The sequence below is a fragment of the Fistularia commersonii genome, chromosome 8, assembly GCF_037954325.1.
Source record: "Fistularia commersonii isolate RoL2024-O1a breed Wild chromosome 8, RoL_Fcom_v1.0, whole genome shotgun sequence".
NCBI classification, from domain to species: Eukaryota; Metazoa; Chordata; class Actinopteri; order Syngnathiformes; family Fistulariidae; genus Fistularia; species Fistularia commersonii.
Window position 1 is genome coordinate 13264548 of NC_141291.1, and position 15090 is coordinate 13279637.

At 39.9% G+C, this 15090-nt stretch overlaps 1 protein-coding gene across 8 annotated transcripts in view; it reads left to right on the forward strand.

The window, feature by feature from the left end:
• Window positions 1-14822, forward strand: part of eya1 (EYA transcriptional coactivator and phosphatase 1) — a 38997-nt gene extending 24175 nt beyond the window's left edge. For all 8 annotated transcript variants that reach the window (XM_086151252.1, XM_086151254.1, XM_086151257.1 and 5 more), the window contains 6 exons: window positions 7664-7722; window positions 7828-7988; window positions 8259-8373; window positions 8676-8797; window positions 9525-9625; window positions 12439-14822. In XM_086151252.1, coding sequence (XP_086007378.1) covers window positions 7664-7722; window positions 7828-7988; window positions 8259-8373; window positions 8676-8797; window positions 9525-9625; window positions 12439-12519 — 639 coding nt within the window. In that variant the 3' untranslated portion in view covers window positions 12520-14822. The remainder of the gene's footprint in view (window positions 1-7663; window positions 7723-7827; window positions 7989-8258; window positions 8374-8675; window positions 8798-9524; window positions 9626-12438) is intronic.
• Window positions 14823-15090: the final 268 nt, after the last annotated feature.

Genomic DNA, 15090 nt, shown 5'->3' on the forward strand with positions numbered 1-15090 from the left:
GACTAATAGCAGAGCGTGGTTTGCAGAAAGAATGCCTTTTAGAATGTCCAACATAAAGACTTCTCTGGAGGCACTGCAGCGACTGTCACTGACAATGATAACAGAGGACTGGCATTCTGTTGAGGGCGTATTGATCTCCCCTCTTAAACCAAGCAGGGCCAGGCAAAGTGTTAAGTGCCAGTTCTCAGCAATGCCTAACCAGTTGTGCTTCCGCCCGACTAATTTACAGCCCTCATCTCAGATAGAGCTAAATAGAGTCCAAATATTAATACCCCTGCAAACAGCAGTTATGTATTTAAGCATGTGCAGAAATGCATATGGTCCATCTAATTTAGTCTAAGCCATAAAGGGAGACCCCAGAGGCTGTGCAGAAACACAGGTGCAGAGTTGTAGTCTAACAGTGTGTGGTTTCAGCTACGTTTTAACACTGGTGTCCTGTTGGCCTATATATAAGAACATTAAGTAGAGCCTCAGTCAGTCATTAATCTAGTTTTAATATTTCTTATGTTTTGTGGCTAATGACAAAATATACAAAGGTTATAATTTTTATATACCACTAAAGTGTGAATGACAAAAACTATATCAAGGGCTCTTTGATGGTGTGCACAAGTGTGTGTGTGTGTGTGTTAATGCACACATGTTCATAGACTCCAGGAGTTACAATTCAGAGAAAAGTCACCCTTACGTGTCTCCCCTCTTTTACTCCGAATGTTATATAGTATTAGTGCCTAATTTTGTTCATCTATTTGTTTTTCTTGTTAAATCTTACTAAAGGGAGTCTTCTTTTTGCAACCCCCCCCAAAAAAAAACTTCCCCAAGCAAATCAATCATGCAAATATCTGTTTCACTTGTTTTGCTAAACAATTTTATTTTTTTCATCACAGTCTTTTATAACTATCACTACAACTATCACTAATTGTTTAAGTAAGCAAATATGTACTCACAGAAGGCAGTACTAAGACAGTAATATAGGCCATATTGATGGCTTTTGCTAGGTTGGGTAATTGATTGGCATAGTCATATTAGACAAACCTAAATTTGAAGTTGAATGCAAAACCAGCTTAATAAATATGCTGCTGTAAAGAAATACGTTCATTCTAATGTCCATACCAATAACTTTATGAAATATTTGCTTTTAAAAGTAAGATTCTGATGAACTAAAGTAATGCATAATAAATGGAAAAAAGTTTTTTTTATTTTTACATCTACATTTTGTTATTTTCATGAAATATTGGTTTGATTTTTCTGGATGTCATTAGAATTCCAGCACTTCTAAATGATGTCAAATCTGAAGTTAATCGGTAAAGTTATTCCTTTAATGATGTCCACTGAGGCCAGACTCACTGCGAAGACTGACAGCTCTGCGGTGACTGGTGGTGTGAGTTTACTGTAGCTGCACTGCTGCAACCTAAATGCTAACCCTGAGCGGTATATGGGTTCCAGGGGCCTCTCTCAATGGCCAAGCCCCCTGCACTTTCCTCTCAGTGGGGGTACAGGGGTTGCCGTCTCCCCCTCCATGGGTGAGAAAACAACTCTCCCTGTCTGAAGGAGAAAGGGCAGAGGGGCAAACCACTCATGGCTTGAGGTTGAGGGGGAGGGGAGGGGGAGGGGGGTGTCTGGGAACATTTTAAATCAGTCCTCTGATGCCTGATGTATTTTGTGCTCAATAGAACACGCACACATGTGCGCAAACACACACACACACACACACACACACACACACACACACACACACACACACACACACACACACACACACACACACACACACACACACAAGGAAGTAGCCAAAACCACAATATACATTGAGTACTGTATCAGTACAACTACCCTGACACTTTGGGCCAACTCCTTTTTATAGCTCCCAGTCTGTAGTTGCAGATTTCAAACCCCTGTCACTCTCACCCAGGGGCAGCCTGTTAATGAGAGATGCTGTGAAATGCACAGTTACCTTTTTCTAGAGGCCCGCAGAGTCTCTTACCATAGAATCCTTCCTTTTACATCTCACTGTAGCAAATCACATAGCATACATGCTATTACATGTGATTGGTAACTTCATGATGTGTTCCTTGATAAGGAAAAACATTAGGTACCTGTAGTTTTCCTTAACACATGAAATTCATTTAGTGAAATTCTTACCAATGAGACTCAAATTCTATAAGTTTTATAATTAAAATAAATGCATAAGTAACAATATCATCAAATAAATGCATACACACACACACATATATAGTTATATACAAGTGTGTGTGTGTGTGTGTGTGTGTGTGTGTGTGTGTGTGTGTGTGTGTGTGTGTGTGTGTGTGTGTGTGTGTGTGTGTGTGTGTGTGTGTGTGTATGTGTGTGTAAATCACTGTTAAAAACCTGTGATTAACCAAAGCTCTCTCTTAGTTTAAATCTTAAATATGCATTCATTTGAAATCAAAAATTGAAATAGGACATATATTGTTTTTTTTCAGGCCTTTCAAGCTTTGCCCACTAATGTGAATATTTCGTCATTATTCTGACTATTGATTATTGATTCAGCATTTCTGTCTTTCTCTTTGGTGCCTCTTTGAAAGTACTCCCATCAAGTCTTAAGAAAGGACAACTGATGTGTTTTGGAGGGACTACAGAGAGAAATTAGTGGTTTCAAAACCACCCTGTCAGTCTTCGATCCTCAAGGCTCCACCTCAGTTCAAACCTCTATCCACTCTCCTCACAAATTCCACCAGTAGGGGTGATGGGTTCAAGGAACATAAATATAAAATTGTTGTCAAGTGACAAGAGATGATATTTTAGAATCCAATTCTTGTTCCAAGTAGAGGTAGGAGAGATTCATCCACACAGCAGTTCACCTAACTGGGATAAACTATTTTTTTCCATATTAAATTGTTTGGTGAACATGCTGAAATCAACAAGATTAGTTATATTTAATTTTGTTCCCTTTTAGGTGTGCTTTTTGAAAAAAAAATATATAGACGTTTTTTGTTTTCTTTCTTATTTCTTATTTCTACAATTGTGTCTACTAAGGCATCACAGTCTTCCACAGAAAAGCTTTTACTATCAGTTACTGTAAAAAAGATTTAGTTATTCCACTGCTCTTTTTGGATTTGGTCCTTTGGTCGGAGCGTGTGAATTTGTGTAAAACCAGCATGGGCTTCTCTTTACCTGTGCTTTGTTTGGCATCACTGTTTGAATTCCATAACTGTTCAAGCACAGACTGTGGTTGGGAATTAAGCTGATTCGAAGAACTCTCCCTTTGTTACCCACATCCTGTGTTTGACCCCCAGGTAATCACAGTCCCCCGGCTGCACCCTCCTCCTTTCCTTGCAGACAGGGGTACCTGTGGTGGGAACAGAGAAGGAAGTTGCTGGGGGTCACAGACCATGGGGGGCGGGGGGATGACAGCCTTTGCTGTTGGAGTGGAAGTATTGAGAACCTGCGAACCATGGATGAGCCTTTTTCACATGGCATTAGCCTGAAGGGTCAAAAGGAATTCTGTGATGATGGCTGTTATCGCTCTCACTTTGGTTTTGACCCCCCAGCCAATGCACACGGAGTTCACCTGTGAGAGAGCAAGGGGACAATTTGTTGGAGCTTATATGAATGGACATCTATGTAGTTGAGATCTGTACCATCATCCGCAGAATAGGAAGAACACATTAATTGGGGCAACATGGCTATCTCTGTGTTTGGTTATTGTACATTTCTGAGAAGTCTTCACTTTTGTCTCCTTGCCTGTGACTGCTGCAGTCACCACTCTAAGCTGGTTCCAAGGCTACAGGAAGACTCAGGCCGTCATTGCTGATTGCTTAATGACAGATGCCAAAGGAACAAAGAAGGCTCTGATAGCTTCCTCCCCGGTGAAAAGTTTTCAACACACCAGGGGAGAGACAGAGAAACAGAGAAGAGAAGAGAGGTTGAATGATATAAAGATGGACTCATTCTGAGGTAGAAGCTTCCTGTCTTCAATTATTGTGCGTTTTCTGCTACTTTCATCGTTCCTCTGCTGATAAGAATTGTTGATGAATGAACTCAGATATAAAAGCCGAAAATGTGCTGATGAATTTAACAGAAAGAACTAGTCGTAGTGTTTGTAGAAAGCATAATCTTTACTCCTGAGTACAGTAGGAACATCTGGAGTAAGTTAGCTGTGATTGTAGGTTTTAGAAAGACCACTGTTTGCTTGGTGAGGGGAGAATGGAGGGAATCGATGGAGAACAGTTGTTGAAAAGACTGAGAAACTCTCATACTGCCTCCAATATATGGTCATCATGAAGATGTGGAGATGTATGGATTTTCAACTTCATAATTTTGTTTGATTTTTGCTTTTAAAAATCAGACCTCAGGCGTTTAAGTTGCATAATCAAAATCATTATTAGTAAGGTGATACAGTATATAATGTGCATTTTTTGAAAGGCATTACTGAAACACAATTTCTAGTGTTCATATAATCTATCATTTTTGTTAAATTAATTTTACTTCTCTCACCATCATCCAGCTAAAAATGTTCTAGAATGCCACCTAGTATTGCTCGGAATCGCCCTTCTGCGCACCACCATGCGTCTTTTAATTCCACCCATGTCCACTATATGACAGTACTTAACTGACTTGAATCTGCACCATCCATGGCTATGTGGTGTTTACGAGGCCTTCAGAAGTGGCTCCTAATGAGTAAGTGTAAGGGTTACTGTACAACATTATTCACAGCCGCCCCCTCCATTTGCTTTCCAGTCCTCCCAGGGAGCCGGTGCAGAGGTTTATACCAGCCCCAGCTGGGAACAGTAACTGATGGAGTCTGTGCGTTCTTCCAACCCCCCTCCCTGTATCTTAATCCCCAAACACAGAAAAACTTAGGAGGTCCTAAGCCCTGTGCAGCTGTTGTTTAATTTCGCCAATCCACACAATATAAAAAAATGAGTCATTTTAAAATATTCCAAACTCTGAATAAACTGCTTGACTTAGAGACTCAAAATGCTGCAAAGTTTGATGATTTTTGTAGATTCAATTTTTTTAGTCACTCAAACTGCAGTTATAATTGCCTGTGTTAGAACTAATACCTAAAATCTGGCCATTTGTTCCGGATCATGTAAGAGTTTTTGGATCTAGCAAACCCACAATTAACGTGCAGAGTATTATTGCTCTCGGATATCTGCTTAGATACACACTTAGTGTCAGCCTCCGAAAGAAACTCATTACATGGAAAGATCAGTTGTATGAATCTATTGTCAGCTAACCGGGTACCAACAGAAAGAATGCAATTAGGCAGTAACAAACCAAAGGAGCGGAGCCCTGGGTGGTTATTATTTAGTCAATTGTGTCTAATTCATTAGCAGGTAATTACAAGAAAATTGAAGCATTCCAGTAACATATACCAGAATAGAAGTCTCTTAAAGGAGGCTTTATAAGAAACTTAATCCAGTGAGCTGTTTTTGTTTTCCTAAACAAACATACATGCTCCACCAACTAAGGGGATTCACACACTAATATTTCTTGCAGTAGTTGTCTTCTGATGTACTTTTTTGGATATGAATTATTCCTATGTGTGCTGTGTGTAGCAGAAGATGTGACAAACATGTGACAAATTGAGGCCCTCTTTTTAAGAAATGCTTTTATTGTCACATACAGTTATACATAGAGCACAACATCAGCGAAATTTGACCACTGCAGTTAACCCACCATGGATGAACCATAAGCAGAAGGCAGCTAAGGAACAGCACCAGGGGAGCAGTTAGGGCTTCACTGTCTTGCTCAACAAAACTTAGGCAGTCTAGGAGGAAGTGGGAATCGAACCAGGAATGTATGTTCGGTTGTAGGGATGACCGCTCTAACCCCCTGAGCCGCACCGCCCCTCTTCAACTGTTTAAGCTCTACTGGTGAGTGTTTGGAAACAGATTAGGCCAAGAGAGCTAGGAACCCCTGCCTGCACCCCATTTCCAATTGGCAGTCCATCTTCCGAAGCAAAGAGGTCCGAGTTTCCTCCATGTGAGGTCACTTTGAGCTGTCTCCCCCAGCTTTACCCGCTGCTCTCCTCTGTTGTCAGCTCTCTAGCTCTCTATCCCCTTATCGGGGTGCCCTGGAGAGGAGGGTAAGGGTCATGAGGTCAAAGTCTTTTCCTCTTTGGATCTTGGGGCTTGCTGGGAGTCTTGGTTGGAGAATGGCTGCATTAGAGCAGGGGTTGGGGGTCAAGATTTTAATTCTGTTAAAGAACAGCTGGTTTGAGTTTCTCCTCGCATCGCTCTCCCCTCCCTCTCCCCACAAATCCAGGGAGATGAAAAATTTGTTCAGAGGGGAACCAGTAAAATAAAAAAGGTTTACGGTCCAAAGCCCTTACCCTTACCCTGCTCTAGCATTAAAGAGGAATGCAATAACGTCAGCATTTGGCCTCAGTTAGATTGACTTAAAACAAGGAAGTCCTTTCTGTGTTTTGGTGTCTTAACAGCCGGATGAAACTTAATTAAAATGCTTGAAAAAATCTGGAGGGATTTTTTTTCGTACATGAAACTGGAGAAATATTCTTTTTTCAAGTTTCTGTTTCCATAAGAAATTATTTTCAGATAACTTTAAGCAGGTGAGACCAACTTATTTGGCAGTTACGTGGCCAATTAAATACATATCCTTCCAGAGATGTTTCATAAATTGGATTTTAGTGATGTTGATTGTTCAATATCTATAAATCTTAATAATTCAGATTCAATAAATCTAGAAGTCAGTTTCCCATTTATTCATTTTTTTTTGCTATGTACAATGTCAAAATTGGAATTCCTGTTAGCTAAATCACTGTTTTCCCTTAGATTTAGTAAATATAAGCTAAGATAAACTGTCTTCCCTGTGCTGTAAAATATGTTGATCTAAATGTGAAGGCAGTACTCCCTCACATTTCAAGTTGGCTAAGGCGGTGGGGAGAGAGGAGGAACTGGAGTGCTCCTATAAATGGAAAACGAATAACAGATTTTTAGTCTGCTTTCTCCTTCACTCTTTTGCTGGCTGGCTGACTAGCCTCCGGGCTGTGTTGGTGTGTGGCGCAGCAACAATCAGAGGTCATAATTTCATTGGCGGTTAGCATCAGGTTCAATTTTTCTAGTAGGTTACATTTACCAGAAAGTCTGGATTGTGTTACTGTGTACCGGTGGAATCAGTGAAGAGCTGCAGAATCCCTCTACCTTTCCAAGAGGAGCCAGGCACCCCAAGGGGAAAAATGGTGTGCACATATGTTTGGAGATGCACACACACATAGAGACCATTAGTACAGGACTCTTTATACATCCAGCTAGCTTAAGTGCATTATTCTCTTGTATGTGTATTTATTTTGTACTTTCAGAGACAGCAGTTTAAATGCCGATCTAGGGAATGTTTACAATTGCTTAATTGGGACTTAATGGGTAATGTCTGTTGCTGTGCGTATCCTGATCTCTCTTGAGTTAGCAATATTTTGGACCAGGGGCCATCTAGTTCAAATTATAAAGTTTGTTGTTGTTTAGATTATGTTGTGTGGGCACGTGAGAAGAATTACGTTAAGACGGAACTCCAAGGAGAACAAACTTCTTCTTGAATAAATACTAATATCTTGTGTAAAACAGCTTATACTAAATGTATAGCCTCCCTCTCTCTCTGCTAATCCATTTTTGGTGTCTTTGAGCCAGTGTGAATCTCACATTTTTTTGTGTTCTGTGTATTTTAGGAATGTGACCAGGTACATATTGACGATGTGTCCTCAGATGACAATGGCCAGGATCTAAGGTACAATATTGGAAGATGTAAATTGCTTTTTATTAATTAAATGTTGTTTGAATTTGTTACAACCATCAGTGTTGTCACTGACTCTCTGTCTTTATTTTGTCTCAGCACATATAACTTTAGCGCTGACGGTTTCCATGCAGCAGCAACCAGTGCCAACCTCTGTTTGGCCACAGGTGTGAGGGGAGGCGTAGACTGGATGCGAAAGTTGGCCTTTCGCTACAGACGAGTAAAAGAAATCTACACTACCTACAAAAATAACGTTGGAGGTAATTCCCCAAAAGCAGCGCTGAATTGTATAAATTAGAAATTTGTTTGCAAACATTTTATTATGTGGTCGTTGTTGTTGTTGTTGTGTGTGTGTGTGTGTGTGTGTGTGTGTGTGTGTGTGTGTGTGTGTGTGTGTGTGTGCGCAAACTCGCTTGTTCATGACTGCATAAATGCCACACCACTTGGGGTGGGTAAAATAAAATAAAAATAAAAAAATCAGTGGTATTTTGAGGGAAGGTCCAACTCAAACAATATTACTCTGCATTCAGGTCTTCTGGGCCCAGCCAAAAGGGAAGCCTGGTTGCAATTGCGTGCAGAAATTGAAGCCTTGACGGACTCCTGGTTAACACTGGCACTGAAAGCACTAACATTAATCCATTCAAGGTAGGAATCCACTGAGGAAAATTGTGCCCATCCCTCTATATTAACTTGCATGTAGTGTAAAGAAGTCCACTCCCCATTCAAGAACTATTAAAAAAAAACTCCAACCCCTTAGTTATGTACTTTGGGCAGTCTTTGTTTCTGATTTTGAAGGTTTGTGCCAAGAGAGCTGACATAAAACCAGAATGTGCCCAATCAATAATCCCAAAACAGTTTTTATGGATACATTGTCGTTATTTTTTGTTTATGTAACAGAGTTACATAAAGTGATGTCATACTTTACTCTCCTTCTCTATTCCTCTCAGGTCAAACTGTGTGAATATACTGGTGACCACCACACAGCTCATCCCAGCACTTGCGAAGGTCCTGCTATACGGCCTGGGCATAGTCTTCCCTATTGAGAATATTTATAGTGCAACAAAAATAGGTAATTACTGAATGTTAGGCTATTTGTCATGCCTGAACTGTGTCATTTGAACCTTCTTTTTCTTGATTTGTTCAGTATGATAAATACACGGACAGTTAAGACACACAATCTGCCTAAGTAATGGGACAGAGGCATTGATGGGTGAGAGATTTGTTTAAAGGAGGGGATTCATCTTTTTCTAAGGAGGACTAAGCCTAATCAGCCTGGGATTATTTTCTTGGAGCTGGGCCTGTGTTGGGCCTCTCCAGGCCTCTCTGCTTAGTCTTCAATCTCTGCATATGAAACCACTTCTGCACATTTATGTCATTCCAAAGCAACTACCCCCCGCCCCCCATCAACCTCCCCCTTCTAGCCTTTCCCCTCCCTCACTATTTCAAATGCAAAATAAACATCAAGCTTCACTCCTGCACCATTATAATCCCCGTCAGAGCAGAGTTTGAGCAGAGAATAGCTCAGGGTTGTTCATAGCATTAACAGCACAGGTTATTCTAACTGAAACCATGCAAGATGTATTTAGCAGACTTTCAGCCCATCTGTCCCAGGTTTTAGGAGGAGATGATCTTTTCAGACTTCTCATCACCTCTGATGAAACAAAGTATATCATGCCCTGTTCTGAACAGTCTAAAGAGGCTCTTGACTCCTTCAGCCTCAGAATTATCTAATAGTTTAGTGTGAATTCATGTCTATGTGATGTCCTACTGAAATATTGCTATCAATTCCTCTATAGGCAAAGAGAGCTGCTTTGAACGAGTGATTCAAAGATTTGGTAGGAAAGTTGTTTACATTGTCGTAGGAGATGGTGTGGAAGAGGAGCAAGGCTCAAAAAAGGTAAGAGATCTTGGAATTATAGATACCGCATATATTTCATTTTAAATACCTCAAGCTAGGAAAAACACCACCCACAAGGTCAGGAGTTCAATCTGAATGCCTTCAGAACACAAAACATGCCAGCCATACCCTTTCAAGGAAACAAATCAGTGCTTCAGCTCTCCCCCTCAAGTCTTTACTTTCATTCATTCATCTCTTATAGACCATCCAAGAGTGAAAGTTTGCAGTGTGTAATCAGCGTTCCTCTATCATCTCAGGTTAACAGAGATGGGGAGGGGATATGGCATAATTATATATTCCTGCTTGATGCCCTCAGTAGTGTGAATGCTGGATGTGTAATACTAGACAAGCCCTTTCAGGCATGGTGAAGGCAACCTGTAAATAGAGCACACCTACAGGGGACTTATATCATTGTTGATCAAATTAAAATATTCACTGCAATGACCAGCCTGTTAGTGACAGACAGGCAGACATGGGCAAAGAGCCAGCATCCCCTGTTTAGTTTTTGGAAAACATGATTGTATCTGTTCAGATAAATGTGATAAAAGCAGCAGGCAAAAAATATTCATTAGCAAGTTAATCGGCAATTACAAGTGAATTTCACTTACTTTTATGATGAGCTACATTATATGAGCAAAGGCTATGAAACATGTTCTCAGTACACAATAGTAGACATATGAAGAAACATTAAGAGGTGAACTTCAATTAGCCAGAAGATGCATAATTTACCCTGGATTAAAGAGTAAAGCAAGACATCTGTACCATGCAAAGTAAACACAAATATTGTCTTGAGGACTGATGTGAAAAAAAAGTTGCAAATGATTGAACTCAGTCTTGAAGTGTTTGAGTGTGACGTTGATGGAATGATAAGCTGTTCTTTTCCCTGTCTGAGTGGTGCAACTCCCATGACACACCATGTGGTAAAAGGTTTCTATGTCAACATCAGAGAGTACATGAAACAACACAACAATTGTACCCGTCAGAAGGTGCCTATCGGACATGACACTTTGTGAAACTACAAAAGTAAATATCTAAATGTTCCCTCAACCCTCTTTCTTTTACCCAAGCTGAAGAAATATCCATGATGTCTGAAACTGCTCTGCCTCCACTTATTTCCATTGCCGGGGAGTGAAAGCAGAGATAACATCTCCAGCTTTTAAACTTAAAAGCAAAGACAATTTACAAAACAAAAAGCAAAGAGCTTTTAAGGGTCAGTGCAGGCTCCTCTAAGCGGAACATATGCCTGGGAGAGGCCATACCTTTGATAAGGGGAGGGTAATGGTCTCCACACACTGAGAAGCCGAGGACCCTACCTGACAAGCTCCTTTCATTGTTTTCGACTCAGGTTTCTCTGTCTGCTGCTTGGAAACAGCAGCCCATTTGCACTACTCAAAAAAACACGCTCTCAGAGGCAGGAGATTCATTCAGAAAAGACTGGGTGGATTTCCCTTTGGTTGTGTTTGAAGCAGCTACTGGATTTGTGTGGTGGAGTAACTTGATATAGCAGCGATATTATTTGGAGGTTCCAAATTTTATTTTATTTATAGTAATATGCCTAACGGCCCATGTTTGTTTTTTCTATGTCGCAAAGTGGTGGCAGCACCTCACAATGACAACGATTTCTTAGAATATAATTGATTAATTTAATTTCTTTTACTTTGACATTTATTGGAAATGGTTTTCACCATGATAAGCACGTATGCTTTTATCAGACTGAATTACATTTTAGTAATGTTTCACTGACATTTTTGTCTGACAATCAAGGAGCACTGCGCCTGTGTGTGTGTGTGTGTGTGTGTGTGTGTGTGTGTGTGTGTGTGTGTGTGTGTGTGTGTGTGTGTGTGTGTGTGTGTGTGTGTGTGTGTGTGTGTGTGCATGTGTGTGTGTGTACAGTCCCATAAAACCCCTAATGCAGTGAGATCATTCAATAAACTCAGAACTAGGCAAGACCAAATATCTGGTCAGCTCACAGGAATTCTTTCCCTTAGTATTCTGCTTTCTACTAGACGTATCGAATGTATATGGCAAGAACAAGACATTTTTTGTTACTCTTGTATCTTCCTGTTATAATGTCAGACTTAGCCTACATGATCACCTGCCTAGGTCTGGTATTGGTATTGGGAAAAAAGATTCTGATTTTCTTTTCACTGAACTAATCACACCATTTATTAGGTTTTATTTGAGAAAGAAAGGCAATATAATGAGAAGAACAATATTGTTATTATTTTATGAAATTATGAATTAATCATTATTATTAATAATACCAAAAATAACAATGATAATAATAGTAACAGTTATAGGGCTATAAGTAGTTTGGACTACCCCCACAAAGCTAGATTGTCTCTAGTTCATTTCTAGTGGTTGACTTTGACACTTCTGTGTTGAGTTTTCATGTTTGCTCTTAGCATTCCTGAGTTTTCACGGACTTCTTCCGGATTCCAAAAACAGGCATTGCCCGCAGGTGTCAATAAGAGAGAGTGAATGGGTGGATGTCTCTCTCTTGTATGCGTGACCTTGTGATCAGCAGGAGACCTTTTACTCTCACAGCTGAATCACCTGTGCAACACTATAGTACATAAAAACAATGAATGATAACACATAGTAGTAGATAAATTACTTTATGTTACATGTAATATGACAATGGCCCAATAATTGCTGCTGAGCGACAATAAAAATAGAGATAAAAATAGAGATAATACAAGTTAAACACACTTTCTTGAGAGTGGAATTGAGTGACTACAGTGTCAACAGTGCTTCAGAGTATTTTAAACATATTTACATTAAAAGCGCCTTCTCTCTTGTTCCTCCCACAGCACAACATGCCCTTTTGGAGGATCTCCAGCCATTCAGACCTCATGGCCCTCCACCACGCTCTAGACTTGGAATACTTGTAGCACTACACACCATAATAAACCCTGCTCCACCTTAGCACACCCTGCAACCTTTCACCTTTGCCCTCCAGCCCTGTCCCACGCTTTGCACAGATCCGAAGGCTCAGTGAAGGCCCCCCTGTGCTACCTGGCGTCTATCTTCCACTACACAGGAAGAAAAGAGAACGGAAAAAAAGGCAGAGCGCACGATTAATGTGCTGACATACGGTCACACTTTGTCTTAACCCCATACTTTTTTTTTTTTCTCGAAGCAAAGGAGAGAGGTGAATTTATGGCGTTGCAGCTGCTTGCCCTGGTTACTGTGAATTGGCTGCTTTCTGTAACTGTCAAAGTGTTTTACGGCCCTCTGCTTGTGCTGGGACTCTGTCAGGGTTCACACCTGTGAGGAGAGCAGAGCTACTGATGGCCTCACCTCATCTTGCCATAGGACTCAGCCACAGTTAACCACAGGCCCACAACTACTGGTGGTGACATTTCTCCGTCCCTCTAGTTCTTTTCCTTTGCCTCCGCTTGATTGCTGTTCATAATTGTCCACCTACTTTTCTATCAGGCTCCCCTCCATTAAGGGACAGACCCGCAAAATGACTGCTCCTATGTTTAATCATAGGCTTGGGAGTCCTGTGCTTCTAATTTATGAACGGAGACTTTGTGAGTGGCCCTGCGCTGCTGGAAAGGTACCTCAACGACAAAAGACTTGTGCCTTTTACAAAGTACAATTGATTTCCACCATAACATGAGGAAAGTGTTTATGGAAGAAAAAAAACAAACAAGAAAAAGGGTGTTTTCTAATAATTTAAGAAAATAACAAAAAACTTTATTTACAATGCTGAGACAATCGTGTACAGAGGAAGTCTTTTTTGTGTGTGTAAGTTTGTAATCACTGGACTATTCCTTCCTATATTCATTTAGGTACATGCTCTTGAAAGGTGGAAAGGCTTTTTTCATTGAAGTTGAAAAAAAAAAAACAGGCATTGCAGATGAGCTTGTGCAACACGTAAAAGCGTTGATGTGTTTTGTTGAGTAAACAGATATGTAGATAATGAGATTTTTGCATTAAATTGTTTTGTCAAGACCAAAAGCATGGATGTCAAGTGTCAGTGAGCTTTCCTTTGATTCTGTGATGTTTCTGGCTCTTACCAGGAACTTCAGTCACATCTCTCTATATCATAACATGTCTCCTCTTCTGCAAGTCCTTTTCAATTCATACTTTAAAGGGAAAGATGCATTTTGATTTTATTTTATTTCTCTTCAATTCTCAAAAACATAACTCACAACTTTGTTTCCTTATGTCATTTGACAGGCTTGCAGCCTAGACCCCATGTATTTGGAGGAAACTGTAACTTTTGGGGTTTTAGATTTGGCGAGGAAGAGATTTTCCCTCCTCCTGAGAGCCATTTTAACAACAAATTTGAATAAATCTGGTATTTAAAAACAAGCTTGAATAAGTTTTATTGTCTTTTATACAAGAGCTATAAAACTATTGTACAGCAAGCATAATTTTGTATGATGTAGTGTTTTTATTTGACTTTGAAAATACATTCTGTGCCCCTCTTTGAAATAGTCGACACGCATGAAGTCCTTTTCATAGTGCTTCTACATCTGTGGATGGGGAAACCATAATTAACAGTGAGAGAAAAGCCACTAACTGCGAGGGGTTTGTGAACATACAGGATATGTGCTATCAACTGTGAATTTCTTAGACAGAAACCAACTTGTGTTTCTGATTTTCCCTCCTTTGCACATGATCACTGTTGGCCTTTACATTTCAATTCGGATCCCTCCATCCCCAATATACCCCCCCTCTGACCACTTTGTGTGATCGTTTCGAATCAGCTTCGCCCCCCACACATCGGGGTATCTACATATTGCTGCTAGATTAAAGTAATGGTAGGTAAATAGAGGATTTTTTTTATAGATTCATACAGCACACCTTTTTTATTATGTTGCAATCATGAATGCAAACTGGAAATACTTTACACTACATGGGCCTCATTGTGAAAAGGATTGTTGTGTCTGCAAAATATGTGTACAGATGTTTTTGACATTATTATTTGATTGTGTTTAAATTAATAAATACTGATTTGTGACGTAGTATATGTTGCTTTTTTTATTTAAAGCTGATGGTATGTGGTTTTTTTGACTAAATGATGTTACATGTCATCACAACTCAAGAACATACTTGTGGTCAATATGTGGTTAGGCGTTTGAGGAATGAAATGTCAAATGTGAGAATGTCTCAAATGTAGATGTAAATTGCTGGATAATGCAATTTAAAACATTAAAGACAGTGATATTTGAGGTTTGGTTAAACTTAAATGTTCCATTGTGTGTTGTTATTTTTGTATTATTATTAATAACCAATATTATGTGGCCACAATGACCTGAGTCTGACACATGTGACAAGATTCAGACACTAATCCTACCAGGAAGCAAATAGAAACTGGAGCTGGTGTCAGTCTAGACCAAACAACATTGCAGGCACACATGTTGTACTGTAATGCACTGAATAAAAAAACCTTCATAATCAAGACAATTTTGGTCTTGATTATTAGGGTTTGTTTTCAGATCAACATT